The sequence below is a fragment of the Marmota monax genome, unplaced genomic scaffold, assembly GCF_021218885.2.
Source record: "Marmota monax isolate L192 unplaced genomic scaffold, Marmota_monax_Labrador192_F-V1.1 WCK01_AAM20220418_F8-fsc00068, whole genome shotgun sequence".
Lineage (NCBI taxonomy): Eukaryota > Metazoa > Chordata > Mammalia > Rodentia > Sciuridae > Marmota > Marmota monax.
The window spans coordinates 7,250,283-7,274,331 of record NW_026692352.1 but is presented as its reverse complement, the minus strand read 5'-3'; the positions used below and the strand labels follow the sequence as shown (position 1 = coordinate 7,274,331).

Genomic DNA, 24,049 nt, shown 5'->3' with positions numbered 1-24,049 from the left:
CCCAGTTCACCTGGAGTGACCCTGAGTGCTTAGCTATGAGACGCAACACAGATCTGTGGCTCCAGAGTTGCCAAGGGACCCAGTCCAGCCACAGCACTGGGTGGCCTCCCTCTTAGCCAGGGAGCTGTCCAGGTCAGCCTGGACAGAGCCGACAGCAGAGCCCCTGACTGAGAGCACCTACAACCACTCCCAGACATACCCGGGACATCCACACAAGCGCCGCACACACCCTCCTTTGATTTTGACCGTTACTGGAGCTACTCTTCTCTGTCTGTCTACCCCGCCAGCTGTGAGCCCTGTGAGGGCAAGTAGGGCCCACCTTATTTACTGCTGGGCTTGGCACATGTAACAATCAGCACTTTCCTCAACTGAAGTGTTATCGAACTAGTTTCTAGTGTCATCCATGGGCTCACAGAAACTGCCCACCATCCCTCAGGCCCAAACGCTAGGAACTATCCTCAACACCTCTCCCCTCACATCCACTATATCAGCAGATCTCACTGGCTCCACTTTCAAAGTGTCTCCAGAGCCATGTGTGATGGTGTATGACTGTAATCCCAGCGACTAGGGAGGCTGAGGCAGGAGGATTGCAAGTTCGAGGCCAGCCTCAGCAACTTAGCAAGACCCTCAGCAACTTAGTGAAACCCTGCCTCAAAAAATAAATAAATGAATAAAAAGGACTGGGAATGGGCTAGGGTTGTGGCTCGGAGGTGGAACGTTCACCTAGCCTGTGTGAGGCACTGGGTTCAATCCTCAGCACCACATAAAGTAAAATAAAGACGTTGTGTCCACATATAACTAAAAAATAAATATTTTTTAAAAAAGGACTGGGGGTGTAGCTCAGCAGCAGGATGCTCAGTCTCCACTATCAAAAACCACACATATATTTCTCCAGAAGCTCACCCCTTCCCACCACTTTCTCTGCTATCAGCCTGGTCGGGGCCCCAGCCTCACTTTCTCCCATTATTGTGTTAACTCCTAACCGGTCTCCTTGCCCTGTCACCCACACTCTACACCCCTCCTCTCCTTCCACACAGCAGCCAGGGAGCCTGTTAAAACAGTCCAGTCACATGTCTCCCTGACCCAAAACCTCCAGGGTCTCCCAATAGTGAACAGAGTGCTGTAGGAAGGACCAAGTCCTTGTAAGAACCCACAATGCCCAGTGGATCTGTTTCTCTAGGCTACTCCACTTGTTCACCCTCTTGCAGTCACCCCAGCCTCTGGACCCTGCCAAGCAAGCCTCAGGCAGCACCTCTGGGCCTTTGCACAGGCTGCCCCCCTCCAAGCAAAGCCCTCCCTCTAGAGCATGAGCTGGCCTCCTGGCCTCCCTACCAGCCTCACAGTGAGGCCCTCCTGGACTTCTGTGCATAGCCACAGCACCCACCACCTCCTTCCTCCCTCCCTCCTGGGTCCTCCCCACACCACTTACACTAACTTGGCACACTGTCCTTATTCATTGTCTTATTAACGATTTCCTGCTTCTCCTAGAACACAAGTCCCAGGAGGACAGAGAAGTGTTTTTTTTTTTTTCTATTTTGTTCACTATTGTGTGTCCAGGACCTGAGACAGTGTCGGGCACATGGGGGCACTCGGTAAATATTCATGGACTGAACGGGAGCCTGAGGCTCTGGGGCCTGCTCTCCCATCTTAGGCATCTGGGTTTCTGGTGGGGTTCGATTTCCTTGAGGGAAATCCTGGGAGTTGTTGTTTTCTGGGATAATCTGCAGATGGTGAGGATGACTGAAAAGTCAGGAGGTCCATATCAAATGGCTCCACAGAAGCGAGCCAAGGGGGACAGGCGAGCCTCAGGTGGAGGGCCCCCTGCAGGCTGCGTTGATGTTAATCAGGGTGTACTTTGCCCTGGGGCACTGCCCTCAGGGCATGACTGTCCCTACACCAACCAGGACTGGGTGGGTCAGCAGAGGAGAGTCAGAGGATGACAACCTGGGGAGTGGGCCTGCAGATCACTGAAGGGGGTGCTGTGGGCTCCCTCCTGAGGAGAGCCTTGTAGCTGCCACACTGCCACTTGGCCGGCTGTGACCTAATGTTTCACAATCCACCAAGCCCTTCCTTCCCCTTTAAGAGAGAGATCGTGGTTCCAGCCCTTAGGAAGCGGTTTCTGTCCCAGTTGTGACACACAACGCGATGAACAGCAGGGACTAGGAAAACCACACTTCAGCCCTCACTTGTGTGTGGCCTTGGATACATCCCTGCACTGCACAGAGACACAGCTGAGTTCTAATCGCTGCGTGTCACGAGCTGTGTGACCTGGAGCAAGTGCCCTGGCCTCCCCAGGCCCCACTTCTTTACCTGTAAAGTTGAGTGACGGGTTGCAAGAGGTGGTGATGTAAGTGCTCCTGACAGGAGCTAGCTTAGCTCACAGCCTGGCCCAGACGAGTGGCCCAGGAGATGTGACCGAGGCCCACTGTGTCACTGCTGTACCGTAACCTCAGCTTCTGAAGGCCCCTCAGGAATGGAGGGAGGTCAGGGGAGTCCTCAGCAAACAGGTGCTCACCTCAGGGAGGGAGCCTCCGAACAGTAAGGACACATAGAGGCTCCAGCACCTCCAGGAGGTTGGAAAGAAAGGACAGAGAGAAGAAGGCAGGAGGAGAAGACAGGGTTCAACAGGTGTGCAGAGACCAGGGGACAGACGGTGGCAGAGCAAAGCATCTGGGAACAGGAAAGAGAAGAGCTCGGAGGACCCCGAGCCACACCTGCCTCACCTACAACACCTGAGCCGTAGGTCAGATGGGTGGGGGCCTGGGTGCTGGAGCCTCAAGCGCCTAGGAGCCCTCTTCCTGAGGTTACTGCTGCCTGCACCTCATTTGCCTGGATCTGTGTGTGTGTGTGTGTGGTGTGTGTGTGTGTGTGTGTGTGTATGCACATATGTGTGTGATTGGGGGGACAGAGGAGAGGGGCCACCATACAGACAAGTTCCCTGCCCCTGACATGCTAGGTTCCCTGACCTGCTGTTGGAGGGCTTCTAGATTGTTCCTGCACTCTGTGAGGCTCTGGCAGCTGGGGAAGGAGGGGCCCGGCATTAGGCCACATGTGGGGGATGTCAGTGTTGGGCAGAGAGGAAACTGAATTGAGAAAAGGGAGGCAAAGGGGAGGCAGTGCCACACTGTGCTAAGGGACACCTGGCACCTTTGGAATCTGAAGCACCTCGGGAGCCACAGCCTGAAGGTGGCAGAAAGGACACACAGGCAGTGGTGGCCCCTGATGTCACATCCCTCTCTCTCTGACCTCAGCCTCTCATCTGCAAAATGCAGAGAAGACCACCTGCGTCCCCTGCGTCTGAGATCGTCAGAGGCCCTGAAGAGCCACCAGGGCCTGGTGGAGGAGCAGCTGAGGGGCGGGGGCAGGAGGTGGGGGCTGGAGTCCTGGCTCTGCCTTAGCTCCTGGTGCCCCCTGCGCAAGGCCTGCCCCTCTTCCTGGACTCGGTTTCCTCCTTTATGAAACCGAGACAGCTACAGCACACACAACTCGAAACCCAAACCAAACCACTCCAAAACCACTCCACAGAAAACACACTCCACAAAAGGGGGAAAAGCCCCACTCTTTCCCCACGCCTCTGCCCCACGGGGCCGAGGCCTCTCCTGCCATCCTGCCCCCGGCTGAGGCTTTACCTTGGTGGAAGCCGCTGCCTGGCGGAGAGAGCCGGAGGAGTACCCACAGAGAAACTACAAGGGGAACCACAGGGCAGGTGAGTGGACGCACGGGCCAGGCCAGGTCAGCAGACAGAGGACCCAATGCACCGTGGACAGAGGGAGGCCCTCGGGCACAGGCCTGGGGTCCTGGCCTCTCTGTACGGCTGGTGTCCCGAAGCAGCTCGGTCACCTGCACAGGTGCTGAGGGGGTGGGGACTCTACCCTCCCCGTGAGCCCTTCCATGCATCCTCCAGGAAAGAAGAGAAATGTGGAATAACAGGGCAAACAGGAGACCGGCCACCTAGTCAGCCAGCCTGGGGACTCAGGAGAGGGGTGGGCAGTCTTCCTATCTCCTGTGCAGGGTCTGAGTGTCACTGCATGCCACACCCATCCCATCTCCTGAGGTGGGACCTGCTCCCCTCATTCCCATTACCTGCTGGAGGTTGGGGGGGCACCCCCTTGGGAAATCCAGGTTCTGCTCCGTGACCTCTCATGTGGCCCTTCTCTGGGCCTCGTACCCCAGCCACACCCCCAATCACCACAAAAGGACCAGACGGGAGCATCTTGAAGACCTCTGCAGGTCCCTTCTGGAACCTCAGCAAAGCCCTGTCCTTGCTCTGTGGCCCTAGGAGCTCCTCTGATGGACAAGGGTTGGGCCTAGACCCAGGCCTGGCTTCCGGGGCCCGCACTGCCCAGTGGAAAACCCGCTGGCTTTACCATGGCAACGTCAGCCTGGAAGATCTGCTTGATGAACTTGTTCCGTGAAGAGTGGACTAGCTGGATGATGTCCCCATGCAAGGTGTCCCGGTTCTTTTCCAGGAAGCCTGGCAGTGGGAAAGAGCAGTCAGACCTCACCAGCTGTGGCAGTCCCTGAAAACCAGACTCATGCCTCCCCGAGACCAGCAGTGACTGAGCCACGAGGACCCTCAAGATACACCTAGTTTACCCAGGTCCATTTCACAGCGGGGGACACTGAGACCTACAGTTGACAGCATCTTGTCCAAGATCAGAGAAAGTGAGGGACTGTCCCCCCACCCACACTGGCCCCCTCTCGGCCTGTCCAAGAAGGACCGGAGGTCTTGGTCTCTGGGAGAGGACTGCATCACCTGCCTGACTGAACCTTCCTAGGCCACCATGAGTCTTTTGAACCAAGGTTTCAAAGCCCTGGAGAGAAGACACACCCACCCAGTACAAGCTAACAGTATAGGAACCAATGAAAACTACCTCATGGTTGAACAGTACATATGCTTTACAAAGTGTCCTCACAGCCCCCTACATATATGGGTCATCTTCCCCGTCCAACAACGGAGAAACTGATGCTCAGAGAGGCTAAGAGAGTAATCTAACACCACACAGCCTGCTATGGCAGAGTTAACACTCAAACCCAGGACTCCTGGTGCCAACCCGGGCAGGGCCCTGCACCAGAAAGACCCCAGAGGCAAGAGCCATTCCAGTACTGAGGAGTTAGGAAATGGTTAATGGGGATCTCTGCTAGGGATGGGAGGCCCACAGGCTGGGGATACCTGGCAGGAGAGGACAATGCCCCCGAGAAACAGGAGGTATACCCAGATGGCAGATGGCACAGAGGCCCAGTGTTGGGCTGCCCACCTGGTGTCTGGGGATGGGTGAGTCGCAGGAGGCACACAGTAATGGAAGGAGGCACTTGTGCTGGGATGGAGTGATAAGGCTCTAGGACAGCTTCACTGTGTGACTTTAGGGGTGTCCCCTTTCTGGGGCCCCAGTGTCCTCAACTGTTAGATGAAAGTGGTAAAGCCTGTCACTGTGGTGCGGCCCACTGAGGCATTAAGACTTCTGGATCAATTCAGTGAGGCAGTGTGACCCAATGCCTCCGAGCTTGTTTTGAATGCCCTTGACCTTTGACCATGGGTGGGATCTTTGGAGCTGATTGGCAGGAACTCAGTGTAGATACACCTACAACAGACGCCAGTGTGCGGTCAGCACTTTATACCAGGATGGAAGAGGCGGGACACTAGCAGGCCATAGTCTTTCGACCAGTTCCTGTGAAAATTCCGCGTGGGAAGAGCCTGTGTTCCGGTGCCTCTTCCCACCTTCTAGCTTTGAAATGAACCCAGCTGTGCATCCTCAGGAGGAAAGACCATGTGTGTGCATCCCTTTCAATTCTCACACTGGGTCTTGTCGCTGGAGAGACTAGTGGGTAAGGGGCTGTTTCCAGGCCTGGTTTTGAGACTAATAGGCTGTGCCATGACATGTCAGGACAGTCAACCCGTCTTCTGAGCCTGTCTCCTCATACACAAAAGAACATAGAGCCTTCCCCAAAGAATTGAAAGCAGGGACTCGGACCCTCATACACCAATGTTCACAGCAGCATTATGCACACAAGTGTTCATTAACAGAGGAACACATCAGCAAAATGTGGTGGAGCCATTCCCTGGAATACTATCCACCATAAAAATGAATAAAATCTATGCATGCTGCCACATGGATGAACCCACTGCGCTAAGTGAAATGAGCCAGATGCAAAAAGAAAAATATTGCTGGGTGCATTGGTACATGCCTGTAATCCCAGCGACTTGGGAGGCTGAGGCAGGAGGATCACAAGTTTGACACCAGCCTCAGCAACTTAGTGAGACCCTGTCTCAAAATAGAAAAATAAAATAAATAAGGATGTTTGGGGATGTAGCTCAGTGATACAGCACCCCTGGGCTCAATCCTCAGTACCAAAAAAAAAAAAACAAAAGGATAAATACTGTGAGAGAGTCCACTTAAGTGCTCAGAATGGTCAAATTCATGGACACAGAAAGTAGAGGGAGATGATGAGGGGTGGGGTGGGGGAAGGATGGAGCTGTTGATAATAGGGGCAAAGCTCTGTGTAGGTGACAGAAAGGTCCAGAAACTGGATGGTGGTAAGGGTGGCCCAATATTGTAAATGTGCCTAATCCACTGAATTGGTAAATTTTATATTATATATACTTTACTGCAATTTTAAAATATATTAAAAAAGAAAACTCTGGAAAAACAAACAAAGAGCACTTTTTCTAAGGTCTCCTCCCTCCCTCTCTGTATCCCAGGACCCTAAGGCCTCTCTCCTGGGTAGGATTTAGGGACACAGGCAGACGCAGACACCCTAGAGCCTGCCCACACCTTGGGTTTCGTAGTAGACTATGCCTGCAAAGTGATTGATGCCAAACTGGGTCTCGTGGTTGTTCTTGGGGGGCACGTAGTTGGTGTTGAGCTTGTGCTGTGAGTTCAGCTTGTACAGCATGGTGGTGTCCGTGCCCTGCAGGGACAGAAGGACCGCTGAGAGCCACCCCCTCCCCAGGCCCCCCCTCCCTCTAAGCCCGTGGATGCATGGCCCCTTGTGTCTTTAAACCCGACTCAGGAGCTCGAGGACCTTTGCCTCCCGTCTGTGAAGTAGGTGCTTTGGAACCCTACAATCTTAAAAGAACATTCCAGAACATCTCTTCCTGGGATTAAAATCCTGAGAGCTATCTCCCTTCTCCTCCCTGACTCCAAGACATAGTCTGTGTCTTGAAAATCTATCCTGCACCAACTGTGTGCTTGGATTTTTGTTGTCTGCCCGGGGACCCAGGGGACAGTGGGCGATTCCCACACGTCAGGCGGCTCTACTGGAGTTGACCCAAAGCCACCCTGAGAGGCAGGTGTCACGAGTCTCATGTTACAGATGAGGAAAGCTGAGGCTCAGAGTGGGGAAGGGACCTGCCCGCTCTCCGGGACCCCGTGGGCTGTGGCCCACCTTGGGGAACTTGCTCTCTTCATCGATGAGGGAGATGATGTTCATGGGCTTGTTGGCGATCATGTCCAGGGCTTCCTGGTTGTCGGTGAACTCGATGTGCAGCCAGTCGATGCTCTCCAGGTCATACTCCTCCTGCTCCAGCTTGAACACGTGCCGCACGAAGAACTGCTGCAGGTGCTCATTGGCAAAGTTGATGCACAGTTGCTCGAAGCTGCGGGGACACCGGGGACTGTGAGGGGGTGTCGTTCAGGCCCCCGATCTGCCACCCAGCGGCTGCTCTGCCTCGATCTGTAGCACGTTGCTCCTGTCAGGGCCTCTGGGGCCTCCAAGGCGAGGCTGGATTGTCAAGGCCACCCCTCCACCTGCAGTGGAGGATGCTGAGGCCCAGCAAGGGCAAAGGACTTGCCCAAGGTCAAATGACAGGTGAGACTTCAGATCAGGTCCATGGAGAGGCCTGTCAGAGCACCCAAGAGTGGGGAGCCAAGATGCTGGGGAGGTGGACCATAAAGTGTCATTGAGAGGTGCGAGGGGGCTGACAAGTTGGCAAGCAGAGCCTCGAGTGCTGACACAGCCAGGGCCACACAGCTAGGCAGTGGGCCAGAGCTGGCTGTCCCCAGTCCCACTTGTGCCACCACCAGTCCCTTTCATGGCCCTCAAGAGGTACAGGTCCCCAAGGGTGGCTGAGACCCTGGCTCTCAAGCTTGGTTCAGCTTCACCTGTTTCAAGGCACCCTGCAGCTTGGACTCTGGGTGGTCAGCAGTGGCTATGGGGCCTGGGGACCAGAGGCTACCTCCCGTGTCCAGGACCATGTAAGGGCTTTCCCCTACCACCTGGGCTGGCCTCAACTGACCCTGGGGAGGAAAGGGAGGGAAGAAAGACCTCCACATGACCAAAATCAAAATTTCCAAGAGCCTGGAGCCTCATCCATGTGGTTTCACGGGAGCAACGGGATAGTTCTCATATACCATGTTACCCCTCCTCCCTCAGCAGAGTCCCTCAAGATACCTGTTCACAGTAAAGTTCTCAAACCCAAAGATGTCGAGGAGGCCGATGGACCGGCGGGAGTTCTTCACTTCCTGGGAGGGAGGCTTATAAATCGCCACGTTGATCTTGTCCACGATCCACACAAAGAGCCGTCCATAGATGCCCTGAAAGGTGGCCACACCAGTCGCACCTCCCCTCTGGGGACAGCAGGCTTCTGGACCTATGTGGCCTTGCCCCACCCTGGCTGTGGAATGACATGCTGTTTGAAAGCCCCAGGCCCCTCCTCACACTGTTCCCTCACTCCCTCCTGCTGGGACAATTCCCACTGCGCTCTGTTCAGACAGCAGCCTGAGAGCCTTCCCCAGCCCAGCAGGCTGGAAAGGAGTCCTGGGGCGCCCACCTCTCCATCCATCTGTCTCCCCAGAGCCTGGGGGACTTGGTGAGTGGCAAGAATGTGAATAGGAATAGGGAGGACTCGGGGCAGGTCAGGTGGGTCCGTGTCTTCTGCAAAGACCAAAGAAGGTGTCCCCTGGATGGGAAAGCTGACCAAAGCAGGCTAAGGGTCTAGGGCCTGAGGGGGGAGCTGGGAAGGCCCCAGGAGCACAGTAGCCACCTCTGATGGGATATATGGACATGTGGGGCTCAGAGGGAGGCGGGTGGTGCCAGCCTGGTCTCCAGCCCAGGGCAGGTGGGGAGCGAGGCCAGCTATGAGGACTCCCCCGTCCTGCCCACCAATAACCCAGCCTCCACAAAGGGCCCACCTTGACAAAGGCGTCTCGCACATCCAGCGCCTGCTCCATGCTGAGCGGGGTGGACACGGTCTCCCCACGGGTGATGAGGGTGCGGCTTGTCAGGCAGCCCATTAGGTTTGGAGGGTTCACCTGGTGCAGACACGCAGGTGCTCACCTGCCACCCGTCTCTCCCCCACCCACAGCTGGACTCCCCTCCCCCTTCCCACCCGGCCTGTTCCAGAATGTTCCCTCCACTAGGAATGCCCTTTCCCATGGCCTCAGCCAAATGCTTCCCACCATCAAAACCACCCAGATGCTGCCTGGAAGGACTTTCTCTCCCTGACAGTCCCTCTCAACCCCACCAGCATGTTACCTGTCCCTTTTAGGACCAGATCCAGCTCTGGCTTTATTTATCCCAGTTTCCCAGCCCAGGTGATAAGTGCCTGCTGAGCATGACAGATGGCACTGATGCACTAGGGCCCTTGACCCAGAAATGCAGACTGAGAGCCCAGGATGCAAGGACATACAGGCTCACACGGCCCAGAGCATCACAGGGCCCCCAGCTCAGGCCTCCTGGCCCCCACAGTGTCCCAGGGCACTAGGCTGCAAAGGGCCAGCAAGGCTCCAGGCTCTGGTTCTGCTCCCTGGGACCCAATCCCTGAACACATCTGGTTCTCAGTGTTGAGCCTAAATAACCCTCCCTACCAGGGGCTCCGACAACCTGGTTCCCACATCCCAGCCGCCAAGCTCCAAGTCAACACTGTCTTCAGAGGGACAGGAGCAGGAGTGGCTACGAGGCCAGCACTGACCTCGAGCAGTGAAGCAGCTGTGGTCAGCGATGGGGAGAAGAGGACCTCACAGGCGTCCAGGTTTTCAAATGTGCGGGCTACGGGCAGCAAAGGAAGCAGTGTCAGGCAGGAAGGATTGGCAGAGGGGACAAGAGGACAGTCCTAGGAGGACCAGGCTGCCACGACTACCCTCGGCACCTGCTCTGTCCCCAGAGGGCATCAGTACCATGACTAAGTGCCTCTCTGGGTCAATGTATGTTTGATGAGTGTTCTTACCAAGAGCCTGTGGGCACCATGAGGGTAGGCACCCTGGATGCTAGCACCTGGCATCTAAGCAGCAGACAGCAGCTGCACCTCTCAACCTCCACCCCACGCTTCTGGAGCATCAGCCTCAAGACCTTTGCACATGCTCTTCCCTCTCCCTGATTCACCCTTTCTCTTAATCTTTCAAGATTCACAAATGCTGACGGCCTTCATGCTGAGATCACTCATTCATGGAGTGAATTTCCCAGAGCTTCTACTCTGCCCAGGACCCATGCTGGACACCAGGGGAAGAGCAGAATGGGAGTCAGTGCCTGCCTCAGGGGACCATCTCCTCTCCAGGTGTAATGATACCCAGGGAGGGTCAGATATGTGAGCCTGTTCCCTTCCCCGGTCTTCTTCCTTTCAGAAAATGGCTAGTTGGTCACTCATACTTTAGTATGAACTAGTTCAAAGATTAACCCTCTAAGACATTTAACTGTAAAAAAGAAACCAAGTGGGGAAGGGGTCTTAAAAGGCCATGGTCAACTCCTAATATAACTTCACCTGTATCCCACCGTGGTGGAATTTCTCACAGTGCTGCCACACCTAAGGCTGATGTCAGGGCGGCAGAGCTCTCCAAATCTCCCAAACCTACATCCCAAAGAGCGTACTCACTGGCACAGAAACCATACCACCAACAGCCCACGGGCAGCCAGGTGCCATGCCGTGGCACAGGGCTGGGCACCACGCAGCCTCACCCTCGTATTGCAGGTTGCCCAGGTGCAGGATGGCAGCCAGGAGCTTGGAGATCTCCCAGTTCTCCGTGTCGGTGAACATGAGCACCTTCATGGCGGAACGGATGTTGGCGTACTCCTGGCTGTCCACCCGGCCCTCACAGGTTATGCAGTTACCCTGGGGGGCAAAGGGGAGAGTGGAGAGCAGGAGGGCATCAGGAAGACACGGGGACCCAGGAGGCAGCACCTGAGCAGAAGGGTCGCTTCTGCCAGACCAGCCCAGGGCTCGTGCCCTGACCCCTCCAAGTGAGCACCAAGTCTAGAAAGTCTAGAAATTTCCTGCCTGGGCTTGACGAGAACACACTTCCCACAAGTGAGAGGAGCCAGGCCACAGATTCCAGGCCTGCCCCTGTCACCTGCCCAGCACTCACAGCACCAGGCCCTACCAGGCTACCCGTCAGTGGCTTGATGTCTTCCCAGGTGGGAGAGGGAGGGGATCTGCAGGTGGGGTTTACCCTTTGCTGTGTATGTCCAAGTGTGCCTGGAAGGCCTGTCACTCCACAGCACACACCTCAGGTGCTGGAGCCACGCTCATATCCCTGTGGCCTGGCCAGGCTCTCCCCAGGGATGTGTACATGGCCCCCAGGTCCCCCACCCCATGCTGGGTGGCAGTGATGGCCCCAGTGCCCACTTCTCCTTGGTGTCCAGACAGCAGCAAGAAGCTGGCACCAGACCCTGTCACCAGCAAGCTCTCAAGGCTGAGGCCTCAGCAGCCAGCTCCCTGCAATCCTGGGGCACCTGGCAGAGGGCCCTGTCCTCATGTCCTCAAAGACAACACAAAGCTCATGTGCATGGCCAGGACCGTATGCAGACCTCTTCAAATGCGTGGACACGTGGGTGCGTATGTCCATGTGTCCCTGCATTGGAGTCTATGTGTAAGAGCCTGCCTGTGGTAAGGATTCATTGAGATGTAAGAGCAAGCTGGCCTGTGTCCAGGGGGAGGGACAGGCTATGGCATAGACAAGCCCAGATAGGCTGGGGCAGGTCAGGGGACAGGAGCAGGTCCACATGGAAGTTCCTACCACCAGGCCTGGGGCAGGGGCTGTGTGGGTGTGGTCTGGATCTGCCCCCACCTCACTCTAACAGGTGTCCCCTCCTAGGACAAGTGTCCCCTCCCCAGGGTGCCTGCCTGGGACTCACCATGGCCAGGTAGTTGTAGTCAGTGGCCCGGCCCAGGCCCAGCTTCTTCTTCTGCTCCTGGCTCATGCCGGCCAGCATGCAGTAGAACACGTGGTAGTTCCTCTCATCCGGGGCCTGCAGCGTGGGCAGAGGTGAGGGGGCCGGAGGAGGCCATCAGGAAACAGAAGGTCCAAGAGGGGACCTAGCAAGTGGCTGTACCGGGGAGCTGGGGCTTCCACAGTGCAGCAGAACGGGGAGGTGAGCACCTGCCAGAGATGGGCAGATGGTGTGTGCCCGCCCACTGAGGCTGGGGTTCTGTGCCAAGGAAGGACCGAGTCTGATCCCGCACCCCAGGGCCCACCTGGCGACAGACACGCGACTTCTCCAGCAGGTACTGCTCGATCTTGGCGCCCTCGATGGCGCCCCGAGTGTTGAAGTGGATGTCGATGTACTTCCCGAAGCGGCTCGAGTTGTCGTTGCGGATGGTCTTGGCGTTCCCAAATGCTGCGGGCGGGTAGAGGTCATGGGCAAGGCCGGCTCATCCCCACCCCACCCTCCAAGCCCTGGTCTTACCTTCCAAGATGGGGGTGGCCTCCAGGACCTGCTGCTCGATCCAGGAGTGCTGCCCACTGATGGCTGCCAGGAACTGCAGGATCAGCTTCGTGCTCTCTGTCTTCCCTGCGCCAGACTCCCCGCTGCAGAGGAGGGGGAGGCGGGCCAGGCCTCAGCCCAGGCTGAGACACGCAGCAACCCTGTCTGTGCTATGACTGACAGCTGGACTCTCCAGGGCTGGGGAGGGCTAAAGGAGACCAGGGCTCTGCCATGCCCACCAGCAACCCTCCATCCCTGCATTCAGACACATACTCCCAACTCCACCTGTGCTTGCCACAAGCACAGCACACATTAGCTGCTCAGTCAAAGCCTTGGCCTTTTACTCTCTGCCCAAGAGAAAAAGGGAATCTGAGATTTCAACTAAGCATACAGGAGCCATCAGTAGGGGGCAGGGTTGGCTTTAAAAGCTAGCGTGAGCTTGGTAGCATTAATGGAGATGTAAGACCTGGGAAAAGGGAGGAGATTCTCTGTGCTATATGCAATGGTTCCTGAGGCATTCTGGGGCATTTCCTACGACTGCGGAGAGGAGGCTGCCCACCTGATGATGCAGCACTGGTCACGACTGTTGCGCTTCATGCTGAAGTAGCAATTGTCAGCGATGGCAAAGATGTGGGGGGGCATCTCCCCAATCTTCTTGTTGGTGTACTGGCGGATGTGCTCTGGAGAGTAGATGGAGAGCAGCTGGTAGGGGTTCACAGCCACCAGGATGGAGCCCGTGTACGTCTGCGAGCAACAAGTCAGGGTGAGCTCTCAAAGTCGGACTCTAGACTGACTCCAGAAAGCTCCCAGCTCTGTCTGCTCCATCGCAGAAGGAAAAGCACTGGCTCTAGAACCCCACAGACCTGGGTAGGGTCCTGCCTCCTTAGGAGCAGGGACAGGGCCTTCAGGCGAGCTGTGGGCCTGAAGACTGTCCAGTCTAGCCTTCTAGACTAGCAAAATGACATGTGACAACTTTATGAAGATTAAAGGAGTTTTTTTGTGTGTGTGAACCTAGAGACTGAACCCAGGGCTTCGTACATGCAAAGGAAGTACTCCACCACTGAGCTGCATCACCATCCTTTTTATTTTGAGACAAGGTCTTGCTAAGTTGCCTAGGCTGGCCTTGAAATTAAGATCCTCCTTCTTCAGCCTCCCAAGCTGAAGGATTATTATGCCGTGCCTGGAGAGATGATATATTTTAATATATACAGCACACAGTAGGTACACCTTAAATATTGGCTCCCAACTTTACCTCCAAACCCTGCAACCATACTTTTAGAGTGAAATTAATAAATTGGACCTTGTCCAGAGGGGAGACAGGGTGGATGTGGGAAAGGGAAATAAGTCAAAAAGAGCTGAAGGATCTGGGCACTATGTCAGCTACTTGGGAGGCTGAGACAGGAGGATTGCAAGTTTAAGGCCATGTAAGCAACTGAGTGAGACCCCATCTCAAAATAAAATTTTAAAAAAGTACTGAGGATGTAGCTCCATGGTAAAACACTTGCTTTGCAAGCACAAGACCTGGGTTCAATCTCCAGAACTGAAAAGAAAAATAAATACATAAAAGGAGCAGAAGGGGCTGAGATGTGTGGCTGGGGGCCTGTTCTCTGCAGCACTGCCCCAGGGCCGAGGGAGCCTCTGTGCTCAGGGGACAGAGCACCTCCATCTGTTAGGTGGCATAGGCACAGGGCCCGGTGCCTTCTGGAAGTTCTCTCTACGAGGACACCTCTGTGGGTGCGTGGATTGCCCATCCATGGGCAAGATTTCCCATTATGAGCATGGGCCCTGCCACACAAGGGACAGCAGGGCCTGGCCCCTGCTATCAGAGCAGGGAGAGGCATTCGGGAATGACCCTCCCTACTCCCACCCAAATCCAAAGCTTGGAAAGGTCAGGCCCAGCCTGTGATTGGTGATGGATGTATTGACATTTAAGACCTGGAGAAGCTGAAGAAAAATGTGTCCCTACAGGCGAGGTGACAGTCTCGCCTGTCCCCACCCCCTTAGTGACACCAGAGCTGCCACCATGCTCCAGCAGCCTCAATGAAGCCATGCGAGGAAAGCAAGGCCCTCAGCATCTCAGGCCAGGGTAAAGCCCACCCTGGGCCAGGGGAGGCTGTGCCAGGCAATCCTGGCCCATTTCCAGGCCTGGCTCTGACCCCCAGACCAGGAGCCCTGGCCAGACACACCCTTCTCCCCGCCCAGGGCTCCCCTTTCCCACCAAGCCTCATCCAAGCAGCCCCAGCCAGAAGCAGGGACACGCAGTGCTGACTCCCTGTAGCAGGGCCAGGCAGGAGGAGAGGGGGCGGGGAGCAGGAGGCAGAGGGGGGCCAGGGAGCAGCCCAGCCAAGTGAACAAGCCCAAAGAGCCTCAGGGGTCTCCGCGCCACACTCACCCGCCCTCCACAGTTAGTCTGAGGTTGCAAAGTTTCGGAGAAGGAGAAAATGGAACCGGTCAGTGGGAAACAAGAGAGCAGGGCATTCTCCATGGACAATACTCCTGTGGCCAGGCTGGGCTGACGGACCAGGTGGGGACCTCAGCCACCTCCCTCTACAACTCAGTCCTGCCCAGCTATAGGAAGCAGCTAGAGTGACCTCCAGGTGGGGAACCTGCCTAGGAGGAACCGGCCACAGAGAACATGCCCTGGGCAACCCCTGCTCTGCTCATCTGTAAACCAGCACCCCCTCTCAGATTGCCATAAAGACTAAAGGACAAGGACTTAGCCTTGCCAGGTGCCTGGGACATGAGCTTGCTATTACTTCCTGCTCATACATGCTGCTCCTCTGTTTGGCCGTCACCATGGGCAGGAGGCTGACTCCCGCTGTCTCCCCACAGCCCTGGGGAGGCTGAGCCATGGGAACTCACATGCAGCTCCTGGGTTCCTCAAGGTGGGTGTTGGGGGACTGTGAAAGCCACAGGACTCGCCAGTGGGTATCAAGCACAGAGGCAGGGGCATGGAAGGGCATGACATTTGGGAGGTCTGTTGGAAAAGGTCACCCTAGCAGCCGTGAGGGACAAACAGCGGTCACCAAGAATGGAGGCAGACACCCTTTCAGACCTAATGAGCCAGACAGAGTCAGACAGTGACACTGAGAAGCTCAGTAGCCAAGTTTAGGACAGGGACGGTGACAAGAAAGGGACATGGGAGACACTGAGACACCATGAAGAAACTTCCTGGGCCGGGGCTAGACCCTCTTCTCCCGCTCATGGCTCCTGTGGTCCTCTCCTGGACATAGGGCCCTTCGTTCCCCCACCTCCTGGAGGTCCCCATTTGATGTTCAGCAGCAGGTGGGTGCCCGAGCTCCCCCTTCCCTCCACTGGCTCCCCCTCAACCCCCCAACGCGCCCACAGAGCCTCCTCCCCCTCCGTCCAGGGCAGGGACCTGGGAGGCCCCAGAACCTTCTGCCCCCTCTCCCTCCTTCCCTGGCGCAGGCCACGCTCATTCCCAGCAGTCCACTGTGGGGGTCCTCTGGCTCCCACACTTGTCCCTGCCGTCCCTCTGTGTCCCACTCAGAGCCGGGGTGGGCTTTGAAAAGATCTGACCATGTTATCCCTCCAGTGGTTTCCCACGGCCTTGGGGCAAAGTCCACGTCCCTTCCCTGCCCACAGGGCCCCAAGCCCTGGCCCCTGCTCCCACAGCCGGGAGGCCTCCCTGTTAAACCTTGGGGCCAGGAACGCACTTCCCACGCCCTTCACCCCGCTAATTCCTTCTTATCCCTCGGGTCCAAGCTGACATGACACCTCCTCCAGGAAACAGCAGTCCTGTGACCCGTCTTGCCCCACACAGTCCCTTCAGTTCACGGCCCTGACACCTCCATTGTTCTGGTTCAAGGCCTCTGTCCCCAGTGCCTGGCACCACATAGGTCACATAGGACACACTCAGCAGTGTTTGCTGAGTGGCTGAAAGCGTGACTATTTTAATGGGCCAGAAACTAGCAGAGAGGGGCTTCAGCACCCTGAGGCAGCCCTCGCCACACTTCAGGGAGGGGCCCCAAAGGCGGCTAAGGGCAAGGCGGCCAAGAGTGTAGAAGGAAATGAAAACTTACACACACACTCACACCACACACATACACACATGCACACTCACACACACACACACACTCACACCCCCCCACACACTCACACACACACTCACTTGTAGTCTTTCGGGGAATCAATATGAAGTCAGTAGCAGTGGTTCTCTATGGGTCAGAAGGAAAACTGTTTTGTAGCACGCGTAACCATTTAAAAATACACACTCACACCTCTTTCCTCAGTAAGGGGGACCCCCCTCGAAGGAGAGCAAGGACAACCAATTAGCAGTAAGACCCCCGTGGGGCACAGGACTCCACAGGTCCTGCTCCATCACCCCTTGTTCCTAGAAGGGCGGCCACTGGAGGTGAATTATTTATTTTCAGATGGAGAATGGAAGCTTCCAGAAGGAGAGAGACTGGCCAATGGCCAAGGTCACCCAGCAGATAATAGGGAGTGGGGTGAACGAGGGTCACTGGCACTAACCCTGCATTGCCTTCTCCACGTAGGCTCCCCCATCCCCTAGGAACACATCTGTGGGACCTACAGAGCTGGCAGCAGGTGGTGGGAAGAGAGCAGGAGGCCTGGCCTCAGCTGGCACTGAGACCCTGGCCCCCTTTGAAGGCCCAGGGCAGCAGAGAGTTAATGGCCAATACCTTCTTGCTCCAGGAATAAAACCTGCCCCACAGAGCACTGGAGGAAATACTATTCCCAAGCCAAGGACTCAGTGCATGTGGTCCCTAAGAGCCCCAAGTCCCTGGGCAGAGACCAGGGATCTCTATGTGGCAGGAATCAATTCCACCTCCTGCTCCCCTCTTCTGGAAAGCCCCCAGGACTGCCACCCTGGGCAGCCCTCCATGGCAGGTGGCAGGTCCTGGAGACAAGGGTGTTCCCTGGGACTCAAACACCTACCCAGAATCACAGGGGCACTGTCCCCACATAAGAGCCTATGGTGCCCAGGAAGGCTAAAACCGGACGGCCAGGGCTCCCCTAGGGCTATTTGCCAAGGCTGGACCCTGCCTCCCACCTCCAAGTCAGGGCTGCAGCCTCTGCTCAGCATCAAGGACTCCTGGGCCTCCACCAACCCCGCCGTCTATTCCCCATCGGACTGAGGGGTGACCCTTGGCTCTGGGACCATCAAGTCAGGGCTGCTAGGTGTCTTCCCAGGGCCCGCCCCTCTTCTGGGATGCTCGGGGTTGATCTGTGGCTGGGCAAGCCCCAGGAAGATAGGAACAGCATCCACCCAGCTTCCTCTGTGAGTAGTGAGGTAACCTGAAGAAATCCTGAGTGCACGGGGCTGCGTCAGGGTAACTCAATCCACGAAGTGACGGGGTTGCCATGGGTAGGGACAGGTCCAGTTTCTGGGTAGGCAACAGCCCGGATGCTTCTTTACAGCCCTGCTCTAGTTCTCATCCACTGAGATACAGAACCACAGACTCAGCACCTCCGGACGTGGAGTCTCAGGCCCTGGGATGAGCCAAGATGCACCTTTCTGGGTGCCATGGCTGGGTTCCCTGGCCAGAGCCCTATTCAAGCACAGAGCTTGCTCACCTCCTCTGAGCTCCCCCAACTCCACCCAGAGGGGAGCTCTGAAAGGTGCCTGCTAGGAACTGTTCTTTTTTTTTTTTTTTTTTTGGTCCTGGGGATTGAATCCAGGGGTACTCAACCACTGAGCTCCACCACTTGAGAATCTCTAAACCTCTGGAATTATTTTCTTTGATCCCTAGTCAGCCCATTCAAGGACATGATATCCCTGATGTCCAGGCTGACCTCTGCGGCTGTAGCTAATTCTATTACCACCTTTCCCCAGTTTCACAAGCAAGAGTCACCGACTCCAGTCAGGCTGGTGCCTCCCCTGTCCCCCGCCCTCCCTCATGACTCTGTGTCTGCCTGTTCCTGGATTCAGCCTACTCCTCTCCTGGAGAGGAGCTGATTCTCCTGCAAAATCCCTAAAACACACCCTAGGACCTCCTACTCTAAGCCATGGGTCAGCAGGATCCCTGACAGGGACAACTCCCATCATCCCCTGTTGCTCCCCTGTGAAGGAGGCCCTGAGCTCCTCCTGATAGGAGTGGGCATGGGGTCAGGCCTCAGCACAGGGGAATTGTAGAGCATCCATCAGCTCTGACAGGCGCCTCCTCTGACAGGCAGGTGGACAGGCAGGCATCCCACTCATCTATCACATGGCCCAGGCCTGACTGATGGCCACAGAGAGCTCCAGGAACCTCGGGTGGCCACTTGCCCCCCAGGGAGAAGAGAAAGGGGCCCTTAATAATTTTTTCAACATAAAGTGTTCCTGTGATCAAAAAGCCTGAAAACCTGTAGACTAAGTGATCTCCAGGGCCTTGTCTTGCAGTTCTCTGAGCCCACCCCCTTGATCAGGGCTGTCCCAGCTCAGTTATCCTGGGGAAGGGAAGGAGGGCTGGTTTGAATATCCAGGTTTTGAGGCCCTCCTCCACCCCACTCCAAAGGGTACAAACTCCTTAGTCAGTCTCCCCTGATCTTGAGGAGCCACTGGCAACCCCCAGCAAATATCCAAGAGAGCCCCAGCTCCCCAGATCCTGGACAATGTGCTAAGCCTGTCACTGACCAGGCCTGGCCACCCAGTGGTGTCAAGGCACACAAAGGCACCTGAGCCTATAGTATAATCTGCCCTTCTTCCAGCCACAGAGCCCACCAGCAAGGCCTGGGAGGATGACCAGCCTCAGGCCAAGTGGCTACAGGCAGAGTCCCTGTCCTGTCCTAGGAGCCTGGGTCCCTGGGCAAGTGTTGGGCTGGAGTGGGCCATGGCGTACTCACGTAGATGAGGTGGTCCCTGTAGCGGATGAGCAGGTTGCGCAGGATACCCGCCTCGTTGAGGTCTCCCAGACGGATCATGTCCTCCACACCGTGGACTGAGGTGGGATGCATGGGCTTGATGTGTGTGGCGTTCTGCGGGGAGATCCAGTGTTCCTGCAGGAGGGACAGTCCCTGGGGTCAGCTCATTTGCCTGGGCCCAGGCTGCGTGCTGCTTAGGAAGAGGCCCTGGAGGAGCTGAAGCCTGGGGTCTGCGGGCCTGCTGTGGGAGTTGGGGGCAAACACCATCAGTTCTAACAGGTTTGAGTCTTAACATGCTACTGCCTGTCCCACTCCTTAAGGCAGCTCTTCTTCCGCTTAAGGGGTTATCTCTAGACCTAAGAGGTAAGCAGGACAGGGACTTTAGTCCCTCCAGACAGTTGTCATTAAAGGGATCAGATTCCCTCTGGTCGCTTTGCAGGACAGAGTGGAACGTGTAATAATTGGATTTATACAGACTTGGCTTCAAATCCAGACTCTGGTAAACAAATACATAAAAGTAATTTCAGATAGTGCCAACAATAAACTCAGAGGCACTTGTGATAGAGAACTGCAGAGGGAGCTACTTTAGATGGGGTGGTCATGAGCCACCTCAGGTGGCATTGAGCTAAGATCTGAGTGAAGACAAAGAGATCTCTGTAAAAAGATGGCAGGAGGGAATGTCAGGCCCGGGGAGCAGTAAAAACAGCACCTCAGAGGCTTGTGTAGGTGCAGCAGGTTCAAGGGAAAACCAGGGGGCAGGGCAGTAGCAGTGGCAATGACAGAAGTGGACCCACCGGGATATATTTCACCGGTCTTGCTGATGACCTATGTGGAGCAAGGGGAGAACTTTCCATTCCCGTGAGCAGGAGTGGAAACATGCAGGCTGCCTTCCGGGCTCTCCCCTGCAATACCCCACGATGCCAGGAAGTGGCAGACGGGTGCACCCAAGAGGCTCATCAGCTCTCTACAGTTTGCAAAAGGCTGGTTTCCCAGGGTGCTAGGAGCTGCCCTCCCTGGGGTCTCCAGCACATTGTCCTCACATTTACAGACCCTGCATGAAACAACAGCCTGACCTATGCTCTATGTGTGGCCACGGCCTGAGGAGAACCCTACAGACCTCCTATTCCATGGAACCACACAGGAACCTGACTACTGTGGGGAGAAGGAACCTCTCTGCCACCTCCCAACTGAGGTGACACATGTCATGTCTTACCCCACCTGCGCCTCCTCTGGCTCTTCTCTGGCATAACGAACCCCATTAGCTAGACATTAGAAGAAATCTGGGCATCACATCCCCGCCCCCCAGTCACCCAGTCCTGCCCATTCAACCCTCTAAACCCTCAAGCACCTGCAGCCCACACCCTGACCCACCTGGCCTGGGCCCACCTCTTGGGGCAGGGTGGTGGCCTGCTTGCGGCACTCAGAGGGATCAGGGCAGGGCCAGGCAGAGCCCACCCTGGCATTTCATGGCCCTTCCAGGGAAGGAGCATTTAACCTGAGTCAGGCCCTCAAGCAGCCTCCCAGAGTCACCAGGGGGCCAAGTGGTGAGGTCAGAGAATCCATCTGAACTTTCCAGTCCCCTGTGGAACATTCTTCTCCAGGCACCCTGTTTCTTGATAAAGGCTGATCCATTTGGAAAACTCCCTTTGCCTATCTTCTCTGCCTGACTTGGTCCCAGGCCTTGGAGTGGGCCAGAGGGAAAGGGCTCCTGGGCCAGCTCTCTGCCCCGCAGCATCTCCCCAGGACAGCTCAGCCAGAGGCCAAGAGCTCAGTCATGCGTGCCCTGGAGGTTCACGCACCTCACCCTCTGGAGCTTCTACCTCAAGTGGGAATAGGGATACGATGCCTTCTTCCTGGGGCTGTGGGGAGCACTGATGGACCTAATGGCCAGGCTTCTCCATGCAGAACTGGGCCTGGCAAGTGCTAGCACTGGGGATTAGCCCTCGAATGCTTTTTGTTTTATAAAGACACTGTGTGCTCCCTGTTCCTCACAACATCCTGTTGAGAATCACAGCCCCTGTTCTCCAGTGAAGAGTCAGAGTCCAGAGCCTGCGGTGTGGGAGGACGCCCTGCAGAGGCCCGCAGCCCTCAGCGCAAGGTCCACTGCCCCCACGGCTCTGGCCAAAGTGCAACCAGGTTACCATCAAGGCTGGGCCCTAAGGGAATGCCAGAGAGACAGAGACAGTGAAACAGAGACAGAGAGGGCCAGAGAGTAAGATGGTGACAGGGAGACGAGAGAGAGAGAGAGAGAGAGAGAGACTTAGGGAGACAGAGACACACAGAGAGAGGGGGAGAAAGAGAGAGAGCATGGGCAACTCCAAGGGTCAGGGTGAAGAGCTGGCCTGCGACTGAACTTGGAAGACAGGTATTCTGCAGAGGAGGGGAAGGAGCATGCACAAGCTACAGGAGTGGCTAGGAGAGAGGGGACCCTGGGGTTCCAGTGAGGACTGGACCCATAACCTGTCACACATTCTTCTCAAGAGCCTCCCCTGGGCACGTGCTCTGCTGGGCTCTGGGGAACCAAATGGGACTTGCAGGGTCCTTGTTTCCAAGTTGCTGGGGTCTGTGGGAGCACAAAGAAGTAAAGAACAATGGCTTATTGGGGGAGGGGGCACAGAAAGAAGGGTCCAGACCCCCTGAGACCCTGTGCCACTGAGGCAAACCCCAGCTCCCTAACCTGGCACCCCCTGCCAGCCAGCCGTGCCCCTCCCCCTCTTATGGCTCCCACTCAGGGCCTTGGTGGGGGAGGGGAAGAGGGGACCTTCAGGATCAGGTGACACAGGTTACGGGACACCATCTGACGGGCAACATGACCCAGGTGAAACTCAAGCCTGCAGAGTTCCAGTCCCCACCCTCAGGCTCAGGCGGGTTCAGGGCCCGTTTCCCTGACAGCAGAGCCGTGCTCCCTGCTGCTGTGACTACAGCCTCACTGTGGCTTCCTAGAGGAATGATGTTGGGACCCTCAGGTTCTAGAGCCCAGGGGACAAAAGCATGGTAAATAGAAACTGAGTCCAATCCTTGTCACTGTGGTGCTGGCAGGGGAAACGCAGGCATAGAGGCCTCCAGCAACGTCACTAGCTGTGCAATGAGGCAAGGGTCCCCCTCTGTGCCTCAGTTTCTCCATAGAACAGTCGCTGCCCACCCTGCCCTTCCCAGATGCCACAAGGACCCAAAGACAGAGCATGCATCAAAGGGCTCTGCAAACCCTGAGGGGTCGCCCTTGAAGACCTAAAGGGCAGCTGGGGTGGCCCTGCCCACTCCATGGATAGGACCTCCGTGGGCCTCCTGAGCCTCCATGAGCCTCCACTCCACGGATAGGACCCCCGAGCCTTCCTTTCCCCAGCGGAGCCTCCTGTTCCTCTTTGTCCTGACTGTCCCCCCTCAGGCTAGGAGGCTAAGCCAGTGTCTCAGGCAAAGCACTGGACACGATACAAGTTATCATAAGTCGAATTCCCCTGGGTCCTTCGTGTCCTTGCTAAGCTGCAACGGTGCACTCTGCACCCCATCTACATGTCCCCCATGCCACCTACACGTCCCCCAAGCCACCTACACACGCCGGCGCTGTACTTGTGCACACAGGCTCAGAGGCCCCGGGACGTCCCTGTGGGCTCCTGTATAGGTCACCCACCTTCTCCAGGGAAGGCCTGACTTCAGACCTGCCCCCTCCGCAAGGCCTCACTAGCACCGCCTATCACACTTCTATCTCTCGCGTCCCTTTCCTTCTGGGCCAGGAGAGGTAGAGGGTCGATCTGTTCGACGGATTCCCAGGGCAGCCTCAAGGAGGACAAGTTCACCTGGTGCCATGACCCGAGAGCAAGATTCTAGGCGTTTCCCCACCGACCGGAGCTGTCCTGAGGTGCTCTGCTGCGGCCTCACCATGGGCAGCTGCACTCGGACACATTCACTGTTACCCCATCTTACAGAGAGCACACTGAGGTTCAGAAGGGAAGGAGCTGTGACCAAGGTCGCACAGTAAATATGCATCGGGGTTCGAATCCAGTCTGTCTGACCTTGAAGCACCCCTGCCCCCCCGGGGGGCGTTTTCTGCCCCCACCCCTCACCCCAGTCCCCGGCAGAGAGGAGGGAAGAGCTGTGGAGATGGAAAGGGCAGCTGGGCAGGGGGAGTCCCCTCCTGCTGGAAAGGTGGAGAGCACTCCATGGGGTGGGTGCCTGAGAGGCAGAAGGGGGCACAGGCACTGCCTCTGTGCCCCATGACTACTTCGGGAAGTGGCTACTTCCCGGCCCCTGCCTCGGGACACTGATCAGCCTGTGTCGCATGGGCAGGTGGAGGGAGGGGCGACTCACGTTGCCTTCATCGTCCACCACCTGGATCTGCCCAGAGTCACAGAGCTTCACCACCGCCCCGATGGGCACGTCAAACTCCTGCCCGGATCTCAGGTCCATCCACACATAGTCCCCCTGGGGAGAGAGAGAATCCCAGGACGGCTGAGCAGGAGGCGAACCAGACAGCCCTTCCAGGATGCCCCCAAGCCCACACCCACCACCAGAAGAGGGAAGATTGGGAACCATGCCTGCTGGAAACGCCTGGTGCCAGGCCCTGGGCTGGAGCTTGGGTCGTGCCATCGCC

At 56.6% G+C, this 24,049-nt stretch overlaps 1 protein-coding gene across 9 annotated transcripts in view; it reads right to left on the bottom strand.

Moving 5' to 3' along the window:
* Positions 1-24,049, bottom strand: part of Myo7a (myosin VIIA) — an 83,503-nt gene that overhangs the window by 45,875 nt on the left and 13,579 nt on the right. For 4 of the 9 annotated variants that reach the window (XR_009226606.1, XM_058578560.1, XM_058578559.1 and 1 more), the window contains exons 3-16: positions 23,767-23,880; positions 19,444-19,596; positions 13,196-13,380; positions 12,619-12,740; positions 12,407-12,549; positions 12,067-12,180; positions 10,891-11,044; positions 9,911-9,987; positions 9,132-9,251; positions 8,392-8,534; positions 7,387-7,597; positions 6,774-6,909; positions 4,368-4,474; positions 3,630-3,683 (exon numbers count right to left, since the gene is read on the bottom strand). Coding sequence is in view for 8 of the 9 variants with exons in the window: in XM_058578560.1 (XP_058434543.1) it covers positions 3,630-3,683; positions 4,368-4,474; positions 6,774-6,909; positions 7,387-7,597; positions 8,392-8,534; positions 9,132-9,251; positions 9,911-9,987; positions 10,891-11,044; positions 12,067-12,180; positions 12,407-12,549; positions 12,619-12,740; positions 13,196-13,380; positions 19,444-19,596; positions 23,767-23,880 (1,833 nt within the window). In the remaining variant the exon portion in view is untranslated. Of the gene's footprint in view, positions 1-3,629; positions 3,684-4,367; positions 4,475-6,773; positions 6,910-7,386; positions 7,598-8,391; positions 8,535-9,131; positions 9,252-9,910; positions 9,988-10,890; positions 11,045-12,066; positions 12,181-12,406; positions 12,550-12,618; positions 12,741-13,195; positions 13,381-19,443; positions 19,597-21,921; positions 22,025-23,766; positions 23,881-24,049 lie in introns of those variants that run through there. The other 5 variants (XM_058578562.1, XM_058578561.1, XM_046442044.2 and 2 more) reach the window with 3 other exon arrangements.